At 43.2% G+C, this 25,671-nt stretch overlaps 3 protein-coding genes across 4 annotated transcripts; 1 reads left to right on the forward strand and 2 right to left on the reverse strand.

Moving 5' to 3' along the window:
• Nucleotides 1-1,966: 1,966 nt before the first annotated feature.
• cbln12 (cerebellin 12) lies at nt 1,967-5,646 on the reverse strand. The gene is made up of 4 exons (XM_034137160.1): nt 5,501-5,646; nt 4,065-4,800; nt 2,751-2,870; nt 1,967-2,665 (listed from the first exon to the last, which is right to left on the reverse strand). The coding sequence occupies exons 2-4, from the start codon at nt 4,344-4,346 to the stop codon at nt 2,468-2,470; spliced, it is 600 nt and encodes a 199-aa protein (XP_033993051.1). The 5' UTR covers nt 4,347-4,800; nt 5,501-5,646; the 3' UTR covers nt 1,967-2,467.
• Nucleotides 5,647-6,560: 914 nt separating this feature from the next.
• Nucleotides 6,561-10,984, reverse strand: trim110 (tripartite motif containing 110). The gene is made up of 7 exons (XM_034137159.1): nt 10,493-10,984; nt 10,314-10,409; nt 9,994-10,227; nt 8,703-8,725; nt 8,378-8,523; nt 7,528-7,799; nt 6,561-6,858 (listed from the first exon to the last, which is right to left on the reverse strand). Exons 1-7 carry the CDS (start codon nt 10,982-10,984, stop codon nt 6,589-6,591), a joined length of 1,533 nt encoding a protein of 510 aa, XP_033993050.1. The 3' UTR covers nt 6,561-6,588.
• Nucleotides 10,985-15,456: 4,472 nt separating this feature from the next.
• sall2 (spalt-like transcription factor 2) lies at nt 15,457-24,720 on the forward strand. 2 transcript variants are annotated; one of them, XM_034137467.1, is made up of 4 exons: nt 15,457-15,858; nt 17,512-17,658; nt 19,699-23,543; nt 23,696-24,720. In XM_034137467.1, exons 2-4 carry the CDS (start codon nt 17,583-17,585, stop codon nt 24,005-24,007), a joined length of 4,233 nt encoding a protein of 1,410 aa, XP_033993358.1. In that variant the 5' UTR covers nt 15,457-15,858; nt 17,512-17,582; the 3' UTR covers nt 24,008-24,720. The 2 variants fall into 2 exon arrangements, with proteins under 2 accessions (XP_033993358.1, XP_033993359.1); XM_034137468.1 differs by lacking the exon at nt 17,512-17,658.
• The last annotated feature ends 951 nt before the right edge of the window (nt 24,721-25,671 follow it).

The following is a 25,671-nucleotide window of genomic DNA, read 5'->3' on the forward strand; positions in this document are numbered from 1 at the left end:
GGCCTGTTTCTGAATGACACTGTTGTTTTTTTTCTGATGGTTTTATGACATTTGCTTCAGCTCAGGAATTATCCTCATGGCGGGATATAACCTTAGTACTTTATGAACAAATATACTTCCAGACCTTGCGAGCACCTTGGTGGATTTTTTTCTTTATAATAAAATGTTGAGGTATCAATAATAGCTTTCTGCTAGGTACCAATGGGATGATTGGTGAGCCTCCATCATTGATTCAGGTCTGTATGATCAAGGTTTTGGCGCCCTCAAGTGTTACAGGCTGAAACATGATTTCAGGCTCTTTTAAAGAATGGTCAGATTATCCTAGGAGGCACATGGGAAGACTATTAACCACCCAGCCCGCTCCTTTCTTCCTTTTGTGGGTTATGCATTGGCACAGGCACATCATGTTATTTAATCTGAAGCATGCGCCCCATGTAGGCTAAGTAGGCTACAAAATCATAAGTAGCCTAATAATGAAAGTCTCAAAATTATAAATTGACACCTTGCTTAATGACAGGCCTTCAAAATCAGGCCCACACGTGACGGATCTCATGAGGATATTGATTTGTACACCAGGCTCTTCATTACTTACACCCCTTTTGCCTTCAGAATTTAATTGGAACTGGAAGTAGCCATTAGAAGATAGGTACAGTGTGGTTATAAAGGGAGCTGCATGGTCCTAAACAATGCTGAGGTGGCATTTAAATGAAGCTGAAGCTGTTGTCGTCTAACATCAACAAGGCCATTCCAGAGAACTGCCTCTCACTGGATATTTTCTCTTTTTCTAAACATTCTTCTGAAAACTTCAGCCAGCTATGTGTATAAATTCCAGTACATCAGCAGTTTCTGAAATACTCAAACAAGTCTTTGTGGCACCAATCGCTAGGCATAATTTAAAGTCTTTTAAATCAACTTTTTTTACCAATTCCGATGCTTTGTTTGAACTAGCAAATGGCCTTGACCATGTCTACACGCCTTAATTCATTGAGTGGCTGCCATTTGTTGTGTTAACTAGCAGTTAAAATAGTATACCTAATTAAAGGTGGGGTAGGTAAGTTTGAGAAACCGGCTCGAGATACACTTTTTGTTATATTCCATGGAATGCTCTTAACATCCCGATAGCAATAAATATCTTAAGTGCTTTGACAAAAAATCCATAAAAAAATATCATCTGTGGAAGCCGTAGTACTGTAAAAAGTACGACCAATCATTTTAGCCGGCCCGGCTAAAATAACTGGATGGCCTACCTGCCTGTCAGCCTTCCATCTGTGCACAAACTTATCTCGTGCCCTCATTGGTCATGTGCACGTTTGTGTGTGTTGGAGGAGGGGCTCTGTAAGGAAGTGGCAGATTCTTCTAGGTCTGGGGCTTCCGAGCAAGTCATCAGTTTTGCGCCGTTGAAAATCTGGCATTTAGTTTATTTTTAAATGATACTTAACATTGCTATCCTTCTCAGCTTAAAATGAAATATATGATCTATGACACCAAAAAAAAATGTAAACGATAGCAAGAGGCCTAATCTTTCAGCATTCTAAGGTCAATATTGATTCTGCAATAGGGCCAACAGGCAGAGAAATGGTCATGAACCAGGGAAGCGTAAGTGACTTAATGTGACAGCCCACCACACTTTATCCATGGCAGCCCTGTAGAGAAGAGCCTGCCGGATCGCCAAGGCCTCCATCTGTCTGCGGCACTGCGAGGAGTATCCGCTATCCTCCACACTCACACTCTGCCCCATGCGGGTCTGCTCCATCCACGCCAACGCTGACTCTGCTGGTGGGAGCTATATTTACAAACAGCTGCCGTGGCACACAGTGGGTAGAGTACCATGAGAGGAAGGAGGAATACTGACACACAATTAGTAAATCAGTTATTTCTTTGTGTTCGTCTACAAATGTTTTCGTTGACTCTCGCTAAAAATGTGTGGATAGCAATTTCTGACAATGCACCACATAAAAGCGAAATATTGAGCCAATATTATAGGATTTTATTTCAATATTTTCTCTTTAAAAGAAATATAAATGAACATTTTGCAGGAGACTAACAGGCATATAGAGGAGCATCAGTCATAAAACACAACAGAGCAAAGGGCACATTTGTAAACTAGACAGGATGCCATGTGGAGCACAGCAATGTTGCAAACACTTATACAATAAAATATAATTTTAGCAGAGAAGCACACTTTGCGCATTGGCTATTTTATAATTGAATCTCTTATAACCGAACAAATATGTATACACAGAAACAGTGCAAAATGAATCATGTTTTAACCTCTGATCCTTCTTTTATTTTGGTCTCAAGTGAGAATTATCTTAATTTGCACAATCTTCATCTTGTTTTTGCATAAAACACATCTTTCCGAGAGTTTCAGATTGAAGCCTTCCATTTCTTCAATCAATTTTTTTTTTTTCTGCTTCTTTCTCACAACTGCGACCTCCGATTCCCTTTCCATCACCTTTCTAACACATCACAGGGGGAACACCAGAAACCCGGAGAAAGTGGAGTACTTCCAGCCTCCCATCAGGTTTCCTCTCTCCAATCTGAGGTAAACCTTGTCCCCCTTCTCCATTATCACCAGGCCGGCGTTAGTGGCGGCTTCTCTGGTCACATCCTGGTCTCCGGCGAAAGCTGAAATCATAGGCCAGCCGTTCAACATCAAGCTGACCTAAGAGAGAGAAAACGAAGGGATTATGGAGTGCATGTTGGTTCAATGCAATAAAACAAAAATCATCATGGTTGAGGTTTCCTACCTGAATAGTTTGTCTATTGTAGGCCTTTACAACATGGAAGTTGAAGCTGTACACGCCCCTTCTTGGCGCCAGGAACACACTGCTCTCCTGGTCAAAATGATTGCCCACGTTCACCAAAATCTGATGCAACAGCAAGGGAGGGTGGAAAAAGGGGCACGGCACTTGTGTCATTATTTTCTTCCACGCAGTTAGATGTCAGGCCACACCCAGATACTGAGTCATTTTGTTTTCTACAATTCCATCGCAACAGGAAAGCTCAACATTTACATGAAAATGCTGGCAGGTCTGCACTGTGAGTCTGAACGTTTGTTGTTTACCTCTAACTTATTTTTAACATGGCATTGTAATTATCTTATTTTTTTCCTCCAAAACTACACATGAAAACATTTTCCAAGTACTTAGCAGATGACCAAGTAATTGTTTTGCAAGTCACAAGTAGGTCTTTCCACTCAGTCAAACATCCCTTTTGTGTTTTGAGTGCATGTTTGGAAAACTCTAATTTGTTTTTTGGCTACCACATATTTTTGGAAAGCACATGAAATTGTCTTTGGTTTATTTTTTTCCAACTGTCACTCAGTAATGTTACATTACTTCTTTGTGAACTACTGCAACTTGTTTGGATGCTGTCGGATTGGTTTGAAGAAGAGGATTTAGAGAATTTAGTGTTGACTTACTGAGAATAAATAGCTTTAACATTGGAGCAAAAATGCTTATTTAGCTTGTGTTTATTATTTAATTTATCATTATTTATTTACACCATGTTTATTTGTAATTGGTTATCACTTCCGGCATTTGTCTCATGGTTGATTGTATTTAATGCACCTGTTGTATGTCGGGATTTGTTGAAAGACAGAGGGAAAACTAGGTTCAGACAATTACTCTCCACTGTATGGTCCCACTTTAGTTGTTGTTTGTTGATTTTCTTTACTTTAACTTAGTACAAACATCTATTTGAAAAGGGTCACAGTGAAGAGCCCAGTCTAAGCCTTTGAGTAACTTAATTCATTGGGAATGTTGTCCCTAAACAAGGGCAATTGATTTGTTGGTTAGGGTTAAGGTTAGGGATTTTTTAAATCTTTGGACTTGGGGAAAGTATAAATTCCAAGTTTAAACACAAGTCATTCATACATTTCTTATTCAAAGTTGAGTTGCAGGTCTGTTTTGATTTTGTCGATTTGTGGCTTGAATCTGACTTGAATCTACGTCATGTGACTTGATTCCACACCTCTGGGTAATTTGTCCTCTCATCGTCAATGGGCTTTATTTGACCTGGAAAATAACAAGCATCCTGTTATCTAAATACAAAATACTCACATTATCAAAGTAGATGATCATGGTGCGGTTGCTCATGTCTGTGGGCTCGTGGTTGGTCTGGCGGCTGGCGGAGAAGGCCACCCTCCCGGAGCCGGAGCGCACCGACATGCCCAGGGCGTTCCCGGAGGGCTCGGATGAAGGAGTGGAGTCGCACACCACCAGGCACTTCCCCTCCAGGATGATGGGCTCTGTGTCATTCTGACCCTTGGACTCCATCGGCCCCCACAACAGCAACACCCCCAACAGCATGGAGAGGTCAAAGGTGACCGACCTGCTGTGCATGACTGAACCTGGCGTGTTTACTCCAATATCTCTGATTGATTCTACTGTAGGGATGTGTCACTTTGGACAACTTGGAATGAAAACAAACATGCTACAGTGAAAGAAAAAGTGTGTGGTAAAATGTTCCAAAGTTTAAACTCTTATGTAATTTTGTCTGAAGTACATTAATATGCACCTACGCAGCAGTAGAAGCAGCGGATGTGTCTCACAAAAAAATTATATTCAGGAAAAATATTTAGAATTCCTCCCTGGCCATAGCTGTCAATCACTCCCTTTCTGTCTTGTCTTCTGAGTTTACTTGTTTGCCCAGCCGAAATCCCAATTGTGTTCAGTGTCCTACGTGCTGTGTCAGCAGGGGCCAGAATGACAATCACAACAAAATTCTTGAATCGGTATTTTCAAGTTGATTTCTTTGGCAAAAAGAAAACCTGACAAGAAGGCAGAAGATATGTAGCTGAGAAAAAGGAAAAAAGGTTTGCAAAGTGAGAAAAGATCCAAGTTCAAACTTTAACTGATGGAGATGGAGAGGGAGTGAAGGATGATGGGGGATTGAAAGATGCTGATGATGAGAGGTGAGGCGAGAAAAAAAAACAGATGAGGTAAGATTTTGGAGAGGTGACAAGCAAAGGATGTAGGACCCAGAAGGGAGTGCGAAATAGAGAGGGGTGTGGGGGAACAACTCCACTGAGTGACCATCTGTCTTTTACACGTACCCCCCCCCCCCCTCCTCCATCCGACGCTGCTCAACACAAATTCCCTCACACAACATACATACTCTTGTTCTCGCTTGTGCTTTTGTTTCACACTTACAGACACAAATATAGTAGCTATTCATATACAAAAAAATGGCACTGTTAAGAAATTTTAGCAGCCTTTCTGTTGTTTAACTCGTAGAAATGTGACATTTAATACAGGATAAGTTTAAAACAGTACATTTTTAAATCATTTATCGTTGACTAAGACGTGTGAAAACATCTCCTTCGTAGCTTTAATTAAATTGTTGTCATCGCACACAAATACATACAGTTTCCTGGACTGATAAGATTCACATTATTGCAATATTATAAACTATTCAACTTAAAACAAGTGTTCTAAAATGACCCGGATATTTCTTTATAGTACTATCCCTAAGTGAATAGAAAATAGATGATCACCTGTTTCCTTCCGAATAGTCTTGTATTCCATACCAGGTGAAAAACAGTTGTTATATGGTCAAGAAATCCACGTTCTCTGGCTCCTCTAACATATTATCTCTCAGCACGGCAGTCAGTGTGATCGTAACCAAGCCACAGTATGCTCTGTTCCCTCTCTCTATCTCTCTATCCTTGTCTTTCTCTCAGCCAACCCCCCCCCTTTCCTTCTGCTTCTTTCTCACCCTCCTCTATGTTACATCCACCCACTCACCTTTACAGTGAAATAAAGAAAAATTACAAAATAATTGGGGATGTGAGCTGCTTCAAACAGCCAACTTAGCGAGTCAGTGGCAGTTGTTTTTCTTTTTCAAATAATTGATTCCTTCCTGTTTTTCAATTGGAGTTGGAAGGGTTTAAATGCTCTTTCTTTCACCTGTGCGCCTTCATGGAAAATCTTTACACCTCCTATGCTTCATGTAGCTAGGGAGCATGTATTATGAGACTGGGTTAATGGAACATAGCATACATTTCTCTGTGAGGATATTCCTTTCTTTTACATACAGACATGTAATAGCTGAAAATATTTGTGTCATTTGTTATTTAAAAAAAGGAGCTTTCAGTCAGAACTGAGGAAGATGCTTAAGAATGGATGCAATGCATTTCAAAACATCTTACAACCTTCTTCATACAGTTGTTATAAACCAATCCAACCAGACCAGTCATCTGCAGTTTTGATCGCTGTAGAATGAAAAGCACACAACAATCTTGCAATTTGGTTTCCAAAACCTATTTTAGTCTTTTCAAAGGAGCCTCTTCAGTTGCTTTCCAGTTACGATGCACTTATATCCACTCATTAAATGTTCCATTCTCAAATATCTCTGATATTTCCATATCAATATCACCTGATCTAGGAAATATGGTCTTGTTCTTCATAAAGACGAGCTCAGGCTGAGATGTAAGGGGAGAGAAATATTGGAGAGGCTCAAAGTTCCACTTGGCTTCCAGAAATAAATCAGCAGCGCTTTGTCTTGGCATGGCTTTGTCTAAGTTAAACCAGCATGGTGCCAGTCAGCGTGTTTTCTCCGTCCCCCTTTGCCTTTATTTCCGCCTCAGACTTTGAGGATGGTGATGTGACTGTTGAGCTCAGCTTTGTAGAGTCCAAAGCCCAAGCACACGGGCTCAGTGAACGTGGTGGAGAACGTGTGGAGGTGGGTCAGGTGGTTGGATGGTTCCACCTCGGAGAAGGTGATGGTGCCCGCTCCGTAGTCCACGGTGACGGAAACACGGTTGCCGGTCATTTGGTACGTAAGGCGGGTCTTCCTGCGGTTGTGCCAAGCAGCCAACTTCCTGTCGTGCTGCTGCGTCAAACTCCATGACACCTAGACGTTTAACAACCACATTTTAAATCCAGGAATATGTCCTTTTGGTTCAAACTACAGCTGAAACAATGGATTGTTTTCAGAAAATCAAGTACCAACAATGTTTAGGGTTTGATTCAACAGAAAGTCACCTTTAGAATTTAAGATGCATAATTGTGATGATGTGTGTTAATTGTATGATGTGCTGTATGTTGTCTTATGTGCCGGAGCTAAAGACACATTTCCATTTTATCCAAATGTAATGGATACTAAAGTAATCTGAATCTATTGCTAGAGACTAAAGGTCTTTCTCTGTTGTCTGTGAACGTACCTTTATGTGTAAGACTGTTTGTCAGAGAACACAAGCAATTTGAATTGTACACTGGGAGATTTTTATTGGAATGTTTGTATTATAAATGGTGAATGGACTGCATTTATATAGCGATTTCCACTCTTTGCAACCCTAAAAGAACTTTACATAAGTCAAGGATACATTAACACAATGGTTGTGGGGGCTGGGAATGGAAGCACTGACCTACCAAATGGTAGACAACTACCCTACCATCAGCCAGAGCCATTTCTGATGATATTTTATAGACCAAACCTTCAACACTGAAAATATTATGTGACATGTATCAAATTTGAATGGCTAAATGCTCTAAATTGAGCAAACACCCTTAGCATATGTACCTTATTGTTCCCAAAGGCGTTACCCTCTTTGCCTTTCCGCCGAATACTTCTATAGCTGACGCCAATGTCCCAGAATCCCTCAGCTTCCAGCTCCCAGTAGTGAGTCCCAGAGGCGATGGTCTGGGCGGTGAGGACCTGCGGCCAGTGGTCGAAACGTTCGGGGTGAGCAGGGTGGGGTTGGCGGTTTCGTACCCGTGTCACGGAGCGAAGGTCATCAGAGATGCTCAACAGAGGATGGGCTGTGTAAGTGTCCAGAGTCAAACGACTGGTTACTGTATGAGAGAAGAATAACATACGAAGCAAAGCAAGGAGAGAGTTAGAGGCAGCCGTCATGCTCGGCTACTCTAAAGCCTGTACATTTTTTTAATAAATAAATATGAGGACAAATCTTCAAATCTAGCTCTTGGTAAAAAAGTAATAAAAACAATTTTCCAAAGATATTCAAGAGGCCCTTTTAAACTTTTTGGGGTTTTCCCTTTCCTGTAGTGTGTCATATATGTTGTTTAGCTTGAAAATGGTCTGCAAAAGGCTAAGATTCCAAGTCCCCTTTCTCTTCCACGCACTCCACCCCATCCTGAAACACCTCCATTGGACTCCTTTTTTTACTTCTGTAACTTAATGACATCACTATGGTACACTTGTGCTTCTATCGGCCACACATAGGTGATGGTCCACACTACTACATTTTAAAACCAGCACAGCAATGTCTCTTCCCAAAAAGGACCTGTTCACTTAATATAATCCAGGGAACTTGTTGTAAGAATTTTAATATAGAAACTAGTTCTTTTTACTGTATCACCGTATTATTTCAGATTTAAATTAATTGGGTATGTCACCCATCTGCACTCACAGAGCTCCCTCTTGAGTTCACTGAGGCAGCGGAGGGTGCCGGTTATGAAATCTCGATACTTGCTCTCTATGTCCTCCAAGATGTGTTTCCTGTCCAGACTGACGGCATCAGGGACATAAACTGGGCTGTCCAGGTCTGCTAGTAACCTAGGATATAAGAGAACAACACATGCTGCAGGAGAGGGACTATCTTGTTGATGAGCAACAACATATATATTTTTATATTTAAAAAGATAAAAGGCATGTATAGTGTAATCGTTACAGTGATTCCAACAGACAAAGACTGCATCAACACAACTAATGACACGGTTTTGTTCTGGACTTACTTTGTGTCGTCCGATTGAAAGGCCTAGGAAAGAGTCAAGGACAGCCGAGAAAAACATGACAGAAAAGAATTCATTTAAAAAGAAATTGCAAACATCCCTTACAGTCCAGCAGGATGAGAAAGCAAACAAACAAACACAAAGAGGAAGCTTCGCACAAACATATAACTAACCACATCTGTGGGAATGTATATGTGCCATTTCTTCCTAAGATGTATAAGCTTATGCAACATAAATCATGATGTTTGAACGGCTCTGCTGCATAGCTCAGATTCTTGATAAGCTAAAACGTTTTGATGACAGCATCTTCTGTGTGTTCTTGTCTCTTTTTTTAAAGATGAATTGGCTTTGTGTTAAAACAAATAACAGCTTAAAGGCCCTGAACATCTTTTTGCCTTAATTAGGCAGGACGACTGCCAAAAATCTAGGGGGTAGGGGGGTGACTTAGGCAACGTTTTAAACATAGGCTAAAGTCAGGGGCCCCAGCCTTGAAGATAAAATGTCTCCATAACTGTCAAATTTAGAACCATTTTGGTTATTTCTTGTATTAGTTTAGTGCAGTCTGTTCTCTTTCCACTGGTTTGGGCCAAATTTAAACATTGTGTCATTAAATAAAGCTGTAATCAGGATTTAGCAACATGTGGAGAGCAGCTGTGGTTCAATCCCCTGAGCCTAATATCTGCGTCTGTATAAATGTGTTTAAATGCTGACATGTGTTGTTGTAAATCCCTTTGAATAGTCGCAAAAGCAAGAAAGGCGCTACGCTTCTAAATGCTGTCCATTTACCATTAACACATTTGAAACCAGGCACATTCAGTCAGTTATTCAGCTATGTTAATACCTTATCAAAAGTTACCTCCATTCAGTTTTCACAGCTGAGTTAAGATATGCTAGGTAAACATAGGATACACCAACAAGTTGTGACTATTTAGACAAAACCAGCTCAAACTTAATTGCCGTAAATGTGAAAACTTTGGTTACCAAAATCTTGTCCTGTTCCCTACAGATTCTCCATCCTTGAGCATAAATGTGTTTTGAGAGATAAGAACCAAAGACATGTTTTGAAAGAGCCCTTGAGCCATGCCACTTGCATTGCTAACGGTTAGCTAAAGGACAACTGATTGAGCTCGGTTGAGCACATCAGAAGCTAAATAGTTTTAGGTCTTTTTGCATGACTGACAACACTGTATCATCATTATTCACAGTGGCTACCCTACTTATAATATAATACATCAGAATACATGCATTTGTATGTCAACAGATCAAGTGTGTACATCAGTGTGTCAGTCCTCACCCAGATGAGCAGGAAGGGGTCGGTCTCTGACAGCAGCGAGGCCAAGTAGTACTGGATGCTCAGCGCCTGGCTCATGCCGTCTCTCACCTTGGAGCAGTCTTCATGCATTCGCTCTATCACCTGCTGCCTCTCCCTCTTGGTGATCTCCCTCAGAGCGCCCACCAGCTTCGTCACCTGGATCTGCAGGTCTGAGCCCAGCCGCTCCACCTGGGAGATGTCATCCATCAGGGAGTCCTGAAATCAGTCGGGAGAGATTGGCGCAAGATCAGCGATTAAATATAATTAAAATATCTAATGCATTTGAAAAAATTCCAACTCACAGCCATGGTTGAATCAATACACTCATGCTCTTTGAGGATTCGCTCTCCATCTTTCATCTTCTCCTCTGCTTTGCCTAGTAGGGTTTGGAGAATGACCTGGGGAAGCACACTTATATGAGCCAATGCAGGAACTGTGCACTGAAAAATGTTACAAAACAAACAGATTTTTTCCAGCTGACCTTCAGATCCTCTTCCACCTGTCTCAGCGCCTTCACTTTGTGCTGAGCGTGGCTTCCATCCAGCAGACAGTCTCCACACACGTACTCCCTGTCATCGGCGCAGTAGTATCTCAGTATCTCTTGGTGGGTCTGGCACTTTCGCTGGGAGAGGTCCCCCAGCGGATCCACCAGCAGGTGGGTGCTGAACGCCGGTCTCTCCAGATGGGATTGGAGGTGTAGGGCACACAGCGACACTTCACACCTCAGGCAGGTCTTGACGGCCAATTGTGGCTTTCCTTCATCCGCTTCCTCTGGAGGGCAGCAGTCACACAGCACCTCCCCGTGCTCCTCCTGACACTGGGGGCAGTTGAAGCGACCTTTGACCTCGCCCTGCCCGCTCCAGGCCTCGCGGATGCAGGTGGGGCAGAAGCTGTGACCGCAGGGCAGAGGGTGGGATTTGCTGAAGCAGTCTCGGCACACGGAGCAGGTCAGCTCTTCCTCCATGGACGCCATGGTGGGCGGATCACTGTGTATGTGTCACACAAGGCTACTCACTATACAGTTTGTACACAAGACAGAAACCAGATACACACTGATTTGGATTCCTGTGAGTAATTGTACGTGCTCGGAAAATGTAACCAAGTTGTGGATTTATTCACACAAATTGAAAGACATTATTTACAAATGTACCTGCTATACGTAAGAATGTGAATTATAATGCACAGTTCTTGTTGAGCTGGTGGGAAGTTTACTCCAACTGTGCACGCTGAACAGTAATCCTGTCTCCTGGGCTTTTGCCTATGAATAGAATACTTAACCACCATTACTGGGAAAATGTTCTGAGGTTGGACAAAAATAACACTTCATATCCTAATGGGTTTAAGTGAGCGTTAATGGCGTTTAAAATGTAGACTTGCTGGTTATCACATTAAGGATGAAGGGGTTGCAACAATGAACATGAGCGTTAACTCCACTAAGCACAGTTACAGGGGATCAGGAGATCATCCTTGAGAGATTGTTGGCCGGATTTACTCTCAGCATGTGCTCGGCTTTTACATCTTTAACTACGAACACACATATGCTTGTCTGAACTGAATATAATGTGATTTTTTACAAACAAAATGGTGTTTCTTACCTGGTGGTGCCCTGGTGTTTGCCGACTGTGGCCATCGGTGAGGGTGAGTGTCGCGTGTGGTCAGTGTTATTGACCGAGGAGGCTAATCCCAAAAGATCCACCCACCCTCGGTGTCTGCTTTAGTGGCTTGCACCGGACTCAGAGAGGTCACATGACCCTGGAGGTGGCGAAGGGAAAATTATTAGGTAACTTTGAAGTTAACTTTACATCATCTTTTGGAACTGAAACAGTGACTTAACACGTCATATGACACTGTGAGTGGAAAAAACTCTTAAAGGGACTCTATTATGCTAATTTTCAGCTTCATATTTGTATTTTGTGCCTCTACTGTGACATGTTTTCATGCTTTAATATTCAGAGAACTTTGGGATTTTAGCCTTAGCAGACCATTTACATTTATATTCCATACACATCTGTATTTCTTTCTTAATAGGTAACGTGCATAGCCACTTTAACAAAAATTCTCCCACTTCCTGTTGATCAGAAAAATACTGATCATTATATATCACTGTCAATGGCTTAAACTTCACTTTTTTGCCATCAGTTAAGTCAGTGTTTCTCAAAGTGGGGGGCATGACAGGGGGGGGGGGGCAGAGACCAGGAGGAAAAATTGTTATGACAAACAAAAAAAAAGACGTCGGCATGACCGGCGGAAGTAACACTTAGAAACCTTAGAAACCTATGAGGGCGCTGTAGGACACAGATGTGTAATGTACATTTTGAGGATGGAAGGTCAATAGGCGGCGTCAGGGGGGCGTTAAGGGGTGCTGCAGGTCCCCCTAGGATAGCCATAGCACCCCCTAAGCACCCCCAAGAAATGTATGTCTTTTTTATTTGTATGTGTGAAATTCATAATTTGAAAAATTAATGATTCGAAAATAATATGCTACAGTACAGTGCAAGTATGTCTGGGTCTCTGTGTTTCATTCAAGCTCGGCTCTGTGTGTGTGTGGAACGAGCCATTTTGTGTGCGTGCGCGAGCGAGAGAGAGAGAGAGAGCGCGCACCGGTACTGGCCGGAGATTGTTGTTGTTAGCATCTGGTGCTAGCTAGCTACGCTACCGGATATAAGGAGCTTTTTCAACAACAAGGTGGAGGGAGAACTCTCGCCTGTCAGAATGAGAGGCTCAGATAACTCTCTCAGTGTTTAGATTACCCACAGTACCCCCAAAAGAAATTCTCTGGCGCCGCCACTGAGCCTGCAACCCCCGTGTTGAAGAAATGAGCACACAGACTTATTGAGCATTGTTTTATTATCACTGTTCAAGCAAAGTGATTTTTTTATTTTTTTGAAAGGAATGCTCACGTTCATATTGATGTATTTTAATAAATGTTAACTTGGCCCATTACGTGACTATTTGTGTTGGGGGGGCCCAACTTTTTTTTTTTCTCCAAAGGGGGGCCTGACGGAAAAAGTTTGAGAACCACTGAGTTAAGTTAACCATGACTGCACCTGCACACACAAGAACACTAGTTTCACTTCCCTGAAAATGTAACTGTATTTACATGACCAAGTCATTCAGCTTTCAATATTAAAATAAGCTTGTTTCCCATACATGATGAGGCCAGTATGTTTCCCGTAGCCAAAACAACTGATCCCTAAAGCATAAATGATCAAAGGTAGTAAGCAACAAGGAAGCTTACAGCATCCTCTGCACGTATAAAGAGAGATGGGAAAAAAAAAGAAATTGCACATGTTTCCTTTGCACTTACACACAGGTGATGTATTCTAAAGACTTTGGAGATTAAGCACCCAATTAGTTAGAAATGAAGCTTTGAAATGTAGCCAAAACCCAGGTGGGATTGTCATTAAATTGTGTACACAAATTCATGTTCCCCCCAGGATGTACTGTTACAACTTTGGTGATGATCTGAAATAAGACTATGTCTGTCATTTAAATATGAAGCAGACACTTTACCTTAGTTTAGCATAAAGATCAGGGAGAAACAGCAAAGCTTGGTTCAAAATTCACCTTGCTAGAATAAATCCTGCATAAGTCTACTGGTAAAACCTCAACCTATACAATTTGGAATTTTGCATGGGTAAAAAAAAAGAAGTATGTAACATATTAGTGAGTTTTAAAGGTGCTGGTAGACCTTGTTTAATATATGACACTCTGCTTCTGTCTTTCTATGTCCGGTATGATCAGTATCTAAGCCGATGTTAGCTTTCAGATATAGCTGTGTTACTGACATTACTGGGTCAGTTTACTGACTTTGCTGACTCGTCTCTACACAAGCAACGAAAAGCATCTGGTGTAACATATTGCCTTAATGCACTGAGCTTTATTTGTGTGTACATGGGTACAATACGTGTTGGTGTCTATACTGTATGTGTGTGAATCCATAACTACTGGGGCAAAAATAAGTTGCATGCACCCTTTGGTGCCTTCATGTTCCAAAAAAGCACAGCAAACATGCCCTCTTGATTCCCCCTTTGGTAGATAAAACCTTATAACATGCCCTTTACTCTTCTAGGAGAACACTTGATGTTTGAAGTGTATGAATCATCTGTTTCTCATAGCACATGCTTAACTGCTTGAATATCTGAATTACTTCACAAACCAGAGATGCCCATTTTTAAACCAGGGCCTATTTCACAAAGTAGGAAAAATAAGTAAACTGGAAAACTCAAACCATTCGGATAATGCTGCAAAGGTTTCGAAATAATGTGTATGTACTCCTGGGGTTTATGTTATTATTAAAAATGATCAGGTCGATCATAGCACATTTAAATATGAGCTACTCAAGTTGATTGTAAAACATGTTGTCTTTGAGAGACACCTAGTGGCTTTACTGATGTAAGACCACAGCAAGGTAGTTAAGGCAACACGTTGTATTATAAATATAATAGTAATCAAAATAAATGTGCTATTCTATTTTAAATGTCATCATCAGGGAGGTTGTTAGGATGATTATCCTAAGACTATGGTTTGTATTGCATTTAATGAGATGTAACCGTCTGAAGCACTATGTGTTTTACCTGATCCTGACAGAAGTCTTAGATACTTTGTTCCTTATTTAAGACTATATATTGTCATGCAAGCGGAAAGACTAGAATATAATGTTTGCATCTTGATTCGTCAGAGATTACAAGTGTCAAGGTCATTCTTGAGGCCCTGAATAGATGATTTATCAAGCTAAACTCAACCCCATAAGGTCAAATGTATTTGAATGAAGTAAATCAGCCCTGCACAGTCAGTCCCACTCCATCCTAATCCAATCCAATCCAATCTCAGAACAAGTCAGACTACATTTTAAATCTACACTAAATCTAAAACAATCTTGCTGATCCATATAGAAAGACTTAACAAACCGACATATCTATAGCCACATAGAATGCTACGGCTAGGACTATAAACAACATTCAGACTTATTATGGGCTTTAATAAAACCTATATATTTCCAGTGGACAGGTATTGTCTCCAAATGACTTTGGCTGTAAACAAAGTATGCTTTCAAAGTTCCAAAACAGCTCACTAAAGACTGTACTGAGAACTCAATGCAAACATGGGGATAACACCTGTAGTGCCAATAATCCAACATTTAAAAACTCACTGAGACGAAATGTGATTTTTTTTATTAAAATATGAAAAATATGAAATATGATTTGTTATGATAACCTGGGGGGGCGGGGGTACAATCATGCACACCTGTACCAATCTCTCAGTCAGCCTGATTGAGCCCAGCTGTGTGGCCGGGCCTGTGTGACATGCACACTGAGAGCCAATGTGGAGGTAACCGTGGTCACTGTTTCCCAGAGGACCGTCTGGCGGCGAGGGCCATTAATTATAAGAGACAGGCAGACAGACAGCTAGCCTGCTAAGCAGACAGACAGACAGACAGCCAGACAGTACCGCAGAGAGCGCAGACAGGCCTGACAGCAGCAGGCCCCGACAAATACAAAGAAAAGAGGAAGAGCATGCACGCACGGCCAACAAAATAATCCTCCCCGTGCAGCGAGTAGCCCGCAGCACCGCCCCTGCTTCTCCTCCCGACACAGGACTATCAGTAAATACATTCAGGCATAATAACCCTTTGTTAAAAGAGAAAGAAACGCGATTTGCGACGGAGATAAATAATTGAAAAAAAATGCGGCTGTCCGACTGCGCATCCCTGAGTGTGAATAGGGAATTGCTGCGCCAGTGTCCCGGCTGAGAGACGAGAGCCGATCTTACCCAACCTAAGCTCCTGAGCTTTTCCCCCCGTGTCATTACACAATATCGCTGCCAAAAATCATCGTTTCAAACATGGTAAGTTGTTTTTGTGTTATATTTAAAGCGGTTGTGTCGGCGACGAGCGGCCTGTGGGGGAAATGCACATCCGGGACTGTATTTTTTCGAGAAGTCATAATATTTTATGAATCATAACTTGTTATGATGTGGGAGCGCGCCTGGCGTGCAACAGGTCGCCGTACAGTAGCGGGGACGCGCATCTCTCCACCGTATTTTGCGCTTGTTCCAAACATTGGTGTAAAAAACACGTCCGACCGTCGTATTGGCAAGATGGCACGAAAAATACGAATGCGTTGTTGGCACAATAGAGTTCTGGTTTTAAAAAAGCAACGATATTCTGTCTTTTGACTGTTTCATAACAACTATTGGAGTTCTCACTTCTTTCTCTTTGACACATTAGTATCGATTACACAATGACGAGCATGTTTATAGGTTTATAGGCTAATTATTTTCGTTTTAATCATTTTATACTGCACGGAAATCACTGCTCGATTTACATAGAAAAAGTGTCCATATGCCCACTACTGATTAAAACACAATTCCGGAGGTCAAATTTATCATTACAAATAAATCGCTTTTACAGTAAACTGTCCAACAATGGAACTTGAAGACCTTTTCAAAAAATTATAATTTTGACACATTATTAGTCGATTTGACTGTAATCGGTTGAGGACCTATAACATTTAGACTATATGTCAAACCTTGGATGCATTTTATTATTCTGCCCAAGTCTCAGAGAGACAGGGGAGAGGTTGGGGGTGTTGGTGTTGGTGGTGGTGGGGGGGGGGGGGTGTCACCGGGCCCGGGTGAAAAATGATTTTCCTCCTCACTCTGTGCCTGTGTCTTTCTTTCACTACCTCTCTCCACGTGGTAAGCGGTCGGGATGAGGGTGAAAAGGGAGCATTGTGCCTCCAGTCAGTGGCCTTATGTGTTGGAGAGGCTCTAAGAGGGTGATGTTCACTCAGCTGTGCTCCCTCTACGCCATTGTTGCAAATTCCACCTCATTTCAGCCACTCTGTTTACTGAGCTCACACAGTAGCCTGTTCTAGAGGCGACCGGAGCACAGACACCTCACATATCACACAGCCTGAATAGACTAGGATATGGGCATGTGAGGCCTCTGACTTAATACATTTGGTGTAATGTAACAAAAAGTAAAACGCAGAATTAATTTAACCAAGCTGTCTTAATCCTAACCGTTTCCTTCTGTTACACACTGGTAAACACACACTGTGTCTTCCAGATGTTAGAGGATCATATCAATAATCAGAAGCGTAGGAAAGGGCCTTTATGTGACGAACTTGAGCGTCAATGTGTGAGGGTTTACTAAAGCAAGGCAGTGGACTCTTGGCTCCTCAAAAGAAGGGGTGTTCACTCGCCATTTGAATGCAAAGTAGTGGATGAACAAGTGGGCTGTGTGTGTGTGTGTGCGTGTAGGAGGGCCAACGGTGAGTTTTGAGAAAAGGAAGACTTGTTGAGAGAAACTGTCACACATGCGTCTTTGGCACTTTAGTTCTATTTTTCTTTCTCTGCACCACAATGCCATCAACGTGGACAAGCTTTATTGAGACTAATCAATCCGGAGGGTCCATTGTCACATTTTTTGAGATGATACTTTAGGTTTTCTTCTATTTTTTCCCTCTTAGTAATTTAGATACCTACTTTTTTCAGTGCACAGGGAGAAAGAATAAAAGTTGTGTGTTGGCCAATGCGCCCCTGCGTCGGTCCCATCCTGCAGAAGCATGTCCCGTCGGAAACAGAAACGACCTCAGCAGCTTATGAACCAGACCCTCGGTGCCTGTCGGATACTTGAGCATGGTGAGAAATAGACTATATATCAATAGATTACTCATTATTCAGTGGGATTGGTTTCACCTCAAATAATTAACTTTACCTCAACATGCAGAGATTGTTCCAGTTGATTTGTCATTGGAATAGTGTATCTAATGTAATGCATACATTAAACTCACAAATTAACTTTTTGTAAAACTTGTTACCTATAGGATGTCTTGCCTAACCTCTTATAGGAAATACCGGTTTTAGAATTGAAATGTAATCGGTCGAAAGAATATTGTTGATTAGGAGGTAGTTATTTTATCTCCATTTCTAAATGTTTGTTACCAGAAATATTAAACATTTACATCCATTCAATTTACATTTTGTCATACATGAACGCTAAGAAGAAAGAGAAGCCTTGTTGGAAGAATTGGCCTACAGACAGTCTTTAATTCATTCTCTGTGGTTGCTGCCATTAGCTGCTTTCTTTTCCCTACTAAATACAAATGTCTTCACTCCTCATCACTGCCACTGGTTCAAAGACGCAGACCACCCAGAATAGGGGGATATACAGTAAATCCCCAGAGAAACACTTATTTAAAAACAATGTATAGTGAATTTGAAAATGTGTTACGAGTAGCAAGATACTGTGGTTGAAGCAAAAAGATGAGAAGGTCAAGTAAAAGGAAACTTTGTGAGGCACTATAAGGTGCTCGAACTGCAATAGCGTTAGACCCTATTGTCCCCTTTCAGCTTTGTTGCTGGGCACTGAAGCATGAACATACCCATGAAGGAGTTTGTGTGTATGCAAGTGTGTGTATTTGTGTCTGTTAACTCCAGTTACAGGAGGAGGGCTCACAGTGTCATAAAATTGTAGCTTCAAGCAAACAGCAGTATCTCTGTGTGTGTGTGTTAGCGTGTGCATGGGCAACCCTCTGCATACAAAGTGTTGGTTCTATTGTGTCTGTTGTGCATTGGCAGGTATTTTGTGTGTACGTGCTTTAACATTAGTCTCTTGTGCTTTTTTTCGGCTAAGTTAGCTTGTTGATGGTCTGTGAGTCATCATGTCTGTTTTTGGGGTTTTTGTTTGTTTTCTTTTGAGCCACCTCTCTTCCTCTGCCTGGCCCTAAACCGAATCAGGAATGTGACCTCAGAGTGTTAAAGGTCAACTCTGCCAGCCAATCAGGCTACCAGTACAGTGTCCAGTACCCACGCAGGACCTAACCCTTAGCACCCCTCTGGACTACTGGGGGCAGGGCTCTTAAGGAGATGAAAGAAAGACAGCTTGAATGGAGGAGGGAAGAAAAGAGGGGCAGGGATGGGAGACTGTATGGATGTGGCTTCTTTTTATTTGGGAGGGGGTAAGGTAAAGTCCATTGTCTTGTGTTGCCCTGGAAACAAGGTAGGCTCCTCTACGGGTGAGCAGAGGTGTGTGTGTGTGTGTGTGTGTGTGTGTGTGTGTGTGTGTGTGTGTGTGTGTGTGTGTGTGTGTGTGTGTGTGTGTGTGTGTGTGTGTGTGTGTGTGTGTGTGTGTGTGTGTGTGTGTGTGTGTGTGTGTGTGTGTGTGTGTGTGTGTGTGTGTGTGTGTGTGTGTGTGTGTGTGTGTGTGTGTGTGTGTGTGTGTGTGTGTGTGTGTGTGTGTGTGTGTGTGTGTGTGTGTGTGTGTGTGTGTGTGTGTGTGTGTGTGTGTGTGTGTGTGTGTGTGTGTGTGTGTGTGTGTGTGTGTGTGTGTGTGTGTGTGTGTGTGTGTGTGTGTGTGTGTGTGTGTGTGTGTGTGTGTGTGTGTGTGTGTGTGTGTGTGTGTGTGTGTGTGGTCAGGTGATGAGGAGGATAGACAAAGAGGAAAAGAAAACAGTAGTGGATCATAAACTAGTGTAAATTAATCCCAGAGGTTAAAAAGCCAATACATCCATTTCCAACACATTAGTCACCTAATAAGATAATGTACTTTTCACTGCTGGTATTTTATGTTGTGTCCTATATCATGGAAAAGATTGTAGACCATAATGTAAACTTTTATTATTTTGTTTTCATTGATGGTGGTATGATTACATTTAGTGTTTCTTCTTTCAATTTTCTTAGATGACAACTTGGCAATGAAGTCAAACTCCTTCCCATTTATCCTGGATTCTCCCTTGTGCTCTCCATCGACCTCTCTTCAAAGCTCCCAGCTGCCCCTAGCTGTCCGTTCATTTTTCAAGGGCTGTCAGACCCCCTCTTTACCTACTGAGGGTCCACTGATATCCTGCTCACCCAGCCAGCCCTCCCACCAGCCCCTCAAAGACCCAGGACCCCCCCTCTCTCCTGACTTCCCGTTCTCCTCTCTCTCTTCCCAAACTCAATATCCACCCTTTCAACAGCCTGGTTGCAACCCTACGTCTTCTGCAAGTGCCCTCAGCCCCCCCTCCCGAAGCGCACACATGGCCTCTCCCAAGTTGGGGCTGTCAGCCACCACCACTACTTCTTCTTCCTCCTCATCATCCTCTGCCTCCCTATGTCCACCACCACACCCTGGAAGCCCTAGCCGTGTGCCTGAGGGACCCCCAAGTCCTGTTACTCCAATACCCAGCCCAGGAGTGACATCAGCCTCAGCTGCACCCTCTAGGGCCCAACTGAGCATCGCCCTGATACTGGAGGAGCTCCGGGTCCTTCAGCAAAGGCAGATCCATCAAATGCAGATAACAGAGGAGATCTGTAGACAGGTGCTACGCCTCGGTGGAGCCTCCTATACCATAGACACACCCTCCCAGCAACTCCTCCCCCCCCTGCCTCAGCTCTGCCTAGAAGGCAGCAAAAGGGCAGCCAGCCCAAATACCCAGCCAACCACACCTCAGCCGTCCACCTCTGTTGCTCCTCTCCTGGCATGTTTCTCCTCCCTGCTCCCTTCTCAGGCAGCCAACAAACCCACAAAGCCAAGCAGTTCCCTGTCTCAAATCCTGCAGCCCCACAAATCCCAGATGGAAGGGATGGGAGGGGCTGGAGGGGCTCATGGTTATCTGAGGGGGATTTCCCGATCCTCAGCACCCCCCACCTCTTCCTCTTCCGCCATGTCCATGGCTTCTTCCAGCTATCCGCTAGCCTTGTCATTAGCTCTCCCCACCCGCTATCTTCATGAGAAATCTCCAAATACCACTTCAGTGACTGGGCACAGTGGGCTGTCCTTCCTAAACTCATCCCTCCCCACATCAGTATCTATGGTCCAAAACTCCCAAAATGCCCTGCAATCTTTCTCTGCAGGGGTAGAACCTTCCTCTTCAGGCTCCGCCTCCACAGGCCGCCTGCAACATGCCTGCCGCTTTTGTGGAAAAGCATTCAGTAGTGACTCTTCCCTTCAGATACATCTGCGCTCGCACACAGGGGAACGACCCTACCAATGCCCAGTGTGCCTCAGCCGCTTCACCACAAGGGGCAATCTCAAGGTGCACTTCCTACGCCATCGTGAGCAAAACCCAGAGCTCTCACTTTCACTCCTGCCACCATCCTTGTTTGGAGTAGCATTAGGACCCACTGGGGGGGCAGAAATGGGACAGATCATGAGCAGTAGTAGCAGTACTAGTGGCATGAATATGATGCAGATGAGGCCAAAAGGCTGGCCTGAGGATGAAACGTGTGGAGATAATGTGGAGGGCAGTGGTACCAGCACAGGCTTTTCTCTGGGAGCCTCTGGAGGATCTACTCCTTCTTCCCTACCCTTGCCCCCTAGTGTAGACCTGGCTTTGATTTCCCACTCTCTTCTGCAGCTTAATAGGGCTGCGGCTGTAGCAGCTGCAGCTTCTATCGCCTCTGGCTCATCCCACTCCTCTTCTTCAACTTCCTCCTCTTCTCTGGCTACCTCCCTTCTCTCCAACCCTTCCATGTCATCGTCTTCCAGCCTCACAGGCTTATTCAAGGGTGCCAAGCAGCAGCACTTTGATGAAAACACTCCCCCTCATGCCCCAATGCTTACTCCTGCTGCATACTCCCAGCTAGCCCACCTGCCTAAGCTCCTTTTCCCATCTGTCTCCACGTCTTCCTCTACCCCTACTGCACACTCATCCCTCTACAACCATGCAGCCTTGGGCCTGATGCGCAACCAACTCCCCTCTGGCCCAGGCTCCCACCAACTTGCTTCATCTAGCCATTCTCAGCTTTCTTTTCCTTTCTCTTCATTTCCTAAAGTCCAAGGTCAAACCACCAACACTCAATCCTCCCTGCCATTAGCCACTCCTACATCTGAAACTTCAAAGCTGCAGAGGCTGGTGGAAAAGCTAGAGAAGGCCCCCCATTCCTCATCTGAATGGCTGTCTTCCTCTACTTCCTCCTCTATTCTTGAGATGTTATCTGGAAGTGCCACTACCTCTTCAAGTTCAGCCAACAGTCGTTTCACAAATGCAAACACTTCGACCACATACGTCATGGCGTCCCCACCATCTTCGACTCGTGCTTCCACTTCTGTTGCAAACTTCACCCATGAGATGGTTGCTGCCCTAGGCATGAGTGCCAATGGAGCGAGTGCCATGGCAGGGGGCTTGCTACCATCACTAAGCATCACAGGTCCAGCTGGTAACCTGACAAGCAATCAGTGCGGGGTGTGTCTACGGGTCCTGAGCTGTCCAAGAGCACTGCGTCTGCACCAGGCTACACACCTTGGAGAACGCCCTTTTCCATGTAAGATATGTGGCAGATCCTTCTCTACCAAAGGCAGCCTGCGGTCACATCTAGCCACTCATCATGCCCGACCTCCAAATGCACGTGTCCAGAACTCTTGCCCACTGTGCCAGCGTAAGTTTACTAACGCTCTAGTGCTCCAGCACCACATCCGTATGCACCTTGGTGGACAGTTGCCAACAGATGGCACAGAGGATCCTGCACATGAGATGCCAACTGAATCTATGGCAAAACCTGTGTCACAATCTCAATCCCAATCGACTGACCCAAATACTGTCTCTACTAAAACACCTCCTTTAGCAGGCCACTCTAGGAGCCCAGCCCCAAGCTCACAATTTCAATCTCCAGCAGTTGGCTCGGTTCCTGTGTCCGGCAGTACGAAATCAGTTGAGTTTGGGAAGTCTGGGACCTCCAGTCCTGACCTTATTCCCCCCTCTGACCTTAGCCCTGACCCCTTCATGAATCCCACCACACAAACTCCACCCCCAGGCAGTGTGGAACCCCCTGTCCTTTGTGTCAGTGCCCCCTTGCCAGTCTCTCAACAGACAGAACAAGCTTCCCAAGTTAGCAAAGATAACCAGTTTGAGCAAGCTACTAACAATGTCCAACATCCTAAATCCAGCCCCTCACCAATTTCCTCCACTGTTACCAAAACACCAGTTTCATCGAACGCTATGGAAGTAGACTGTGGAGAAGATGACGCAGCCACCTCCTTCGAAGCCCTTTGTGGCTCCAGATCAAATCTGGAGGACTTTAAAAGCACACCTGCCCTTGCTGACCCCTCTGCTTACACCTGTCCCAGTACCTCCTCTGACCCCAACCTGAGTCAAGATATAACTAATGTTATCGCAACACCAACCTTAGTATCAGAGTCTGTCTCCCCAAGGCCCCAATCACCAGAACCCATGGAAGAAGACAATGACGAGTCTTCTCCACCAGCATCACCAAAGCAAGACAAAGCAACTGTGCCTGACGAGAACCCCAACATGACGTCCACTGTGGAGACTGCTGACACTATTGGTGCTGATGGAAAAGGTGCATCTCAGAGAGATAGCACGTTTGTGAGGGAAACACGTCAGAGCTTTCAATTTGGTTCATACGGGAGGGAAGACCAGACAGAAGATGTTAAGATTAGTGGATTGGCTCCAATTGAAGCAATGGATGGTTCTGACCCCATTAACCTTGCCCCAACCCTCCCATCCCCGATGTCCCGTCCTGAAAAGAAGACGTATAGCTGTGCTGAGTGTGGAAAAGAGTATGCCAGTCGCAGTGGACTGAAGGTGAAATACCAAAATGTTGATATTAAAACGACATGTTGGCAGAGATGTTTTAGTACAGTGCTTTTTCAAGAGATTGACACAATATTTGACAGATTAATTACAGAACTTAAGTACTAAACTACTTTGTTTAAATAATGACTTTATGTTCGCAGGGGCACATGAAGCATCATGGTGTTGCATCCAAAACAACACGTCCACCAGCCCGGAGTAGTCGTTCTTCAGCTGACCAACTTTCTTCTTCTACATCGATGAATTCCTTGAACATTCCAGCCACCAGGAGCTCAGCGGGCTTCTGGAACCAGTACCAAGCTTTCCTCAACACCAGTAACGAGCCAACTGATGATCCAACAGCTGGCAGCCAAGGAGAAAATCAGTCGGGACGGTCTTCAAAATCACCCATTCATTCTCAGATGGATTTGAAATCCAATGAGGAAGCTGAGGAAGAGTCTAGTGAAGAGCCATAACTCAGCGTGATTGCTGAATAACGTTTGGCTGTTTCCAAACAATGGTTACCTTTTTGGTGAAACTGTATGAACATTTGCATAGTAATGCTCCATAACACATTTCAAGTAACCCGTCAGGTTCATAGTCGGAGTAATATGTTTGTATGTGAAAGTTGTGATTTGACCAGCTTGGTCTTGTGTAAAAAAAAAAGAAAAGAAAAAAGACAGCTTATGTATAAATAAAGATAAAAATATTAAGTAGTAACAAAGTTCAGATTTTGCTGGATTTGATAAAAAGTGACACTTTCATTTTCCGGTTGAAGTTGATAATAGTGTGTTGCACATTCTAACATTAAAAAAAAAAGAAGAAAAAAAGAGCATCACTGTTGTATCAATGTTTAATATCAGACCTGGGTCAAAAAATATTAGGGTGCTCTTTGTTTTAACTTCCCAGGCACTTATAGATAGGGTTAAACAAATAGCCTACACTAAAATAATAGTTTAAAAATAATTTTGGGTCAGTATGTAAACATTTCGGTACTTGTCTTATTGTGCCATGTACCAAATCGGATCCAACTGGCACCAAAGGAGGCTCAAGCTAACCAAAATGTGATTTCTTGCAAGTGCTTATCGACCTAGGTCTGTTTTTATATTATGCATTATCATAGCATTCTTTCCCTCAAGCACAGAAGGAACTCATATAAATGAGGAAATTAAGAAAGCAACATTTTTTGCAAGAGCACAAAAGGCCAACACACTGAATGTGTTTCTGTGGCTAATATTACGTCTTTTGTCCCATCTTGTGGTTCAGATAAGCTCCTCACTCATGTCATTGTGATTTACAAGAAGCACAGCAGCAGTGTTTGTGAACCCAGTATGGACATGGTCTTGTGTGTGACCTTTGACCTTTAGTTTGTGAATATTTTGATTGTTGTTTGGTCCAAAAAGTAATATCTGTAACACTTTTTCAGTTACTAAAACTTTAAGTTACTATATTAAAAGGCTATGTCTGTTTGTTGTAAGCTGTTTCAGTATCTCCATATTAAAAAATATTTGGAAAAAAAGTATCCTGCTGTAATTGGTGCACTGACTTAATTTCCACGTAATTATGCTTGCCTTGGGTGTCTACTCATGACGTGTCCATCATCCCTCAGTCACACGTCACTGATCTTTTTTCTCTGCCAAGACAATCAAAGCTCCTTCTCTTGTGTCACATCAACCAAAGGGAGTGGAGGAGGCCAGCTGTCTTTCCTTAGCTGTGGCCAACACAGCAGCTGAGCTACAGTATGTGCGCACATAAGGTGGGTAAAAGGACGCTTGCATCTAATGTCTTCAACATTTTAATCCAAAATGTGTCTTTGAATGCAAGTGCACACACATAGGCAACATGCCCACATCAGCCTATGCCATGTCCAACCCTTAGCTGCCATTAAAACGAACAAATGAGTGCTACCACATGCATGCCAATGAACACAGCCTGGATCTGTTATCTGGTACCAAACCAACATGTCTTTACAAAGATACATTTCTAGTATTTGTTTTCCTCTTAAATAAAGCAGAAATTATCATGAGGTCATTGTTATTCGTAGATATACATGTATAATAAGAGGATACATTATATTTCATGTAAGTATTTAAATGTATGTGCAATGTGTGCATTAGAGGGCGCAATTCCCCTTTCAAAA

The sequence above is a fragment of the Trematomus bernacchii genome, unplaced genomic scaffold (assembly GCF_902827165.1).
Source record: "Trematomus bernacchii unplaced genomic scaffold, fTreBer1.1, whole genome shotgun sequence".
Taxonomy (NCBI): domain Eukaryota; kingdom Metazoa; phylum Chordata; class Actinopteri; order Perciformes; family Nototheniidae; genus Trematomus; species Trematomus bernacchii.

What these genes read in the sequence shown, in the direction of transcription:
- trim110 (XM_034137159.1), bottom strand. Translation starts at nt 10,984, where the DNA reads ATGGCGTCCATGGAGGAAGAGCTGACCTGCTCCGTGTGCCGAGACTGC. An exon ending in TTTCAATCGGACGACACAAA is followed by an intron (nt 8,524 to 8,702) that starts GTAAGTCCAGAA and finishes CTTATATCCTAG; the next exon opens with GTTACTAGCAGACCTGGACA. An exon ending in ACGCCTTTGGGAACAATAAG is followed by an intron (nt 6,859 to 7,527) that starts GTACATATGCTA and finishes TTAAACGTCTAG; the next exon opens with GTGTCATGGAGTTTGACGCA.
- cbln12 (XM_034137160.1), bottom strand. Translation starts at nt 4,346, where the DNA reads ATGCACAGCAGGTCGGTCACCTTTGACCTCTCCATGCTGTTGGGGGTG. An exon ending in TGATCATCTACTTTGATAAT is followed by an intron (nt 2,871 to 4,064) that starts GTGAGTATTTTG and finishes CTGTTGCATCAG; the next exon opens with ATTTTGGTGAACGTGGGCAA. An exon ending in ACAATAGACAAACTATTCAG is followed by an intron (nt 2,666 to 2,750) that starts GTAGGAAACCTC and finishes TCTCTCTCTTAG; the next exon opens with GTCAGCTTGATGTTGAACGG.
- sall2 (XM_034137467.1), top strand. Translation starts at nt 17,583, where the DNA reads ATGTCCCGTCGGAAACAGAAACGACCTCAGCAGCTTATGAACCAGACC. An exon ending in CTGTCGGATACTTGAGCATG is followed by an intron (nt 17,659 to 19,698) that starts GTGAGAAATAGA and finishes CAATTTTCTTAG; the next exon opens with ATGACAACTTGGCAATGAAG. An exon ending in CCAGTCGCAGTGGACTGAAG is followed by an intron (nt 23,544 to 23,695) that starts GTGAAATACCAA and finishes TTATGTTCGCAG; the next exon opens with GGGCACATGAAGCATCATGG.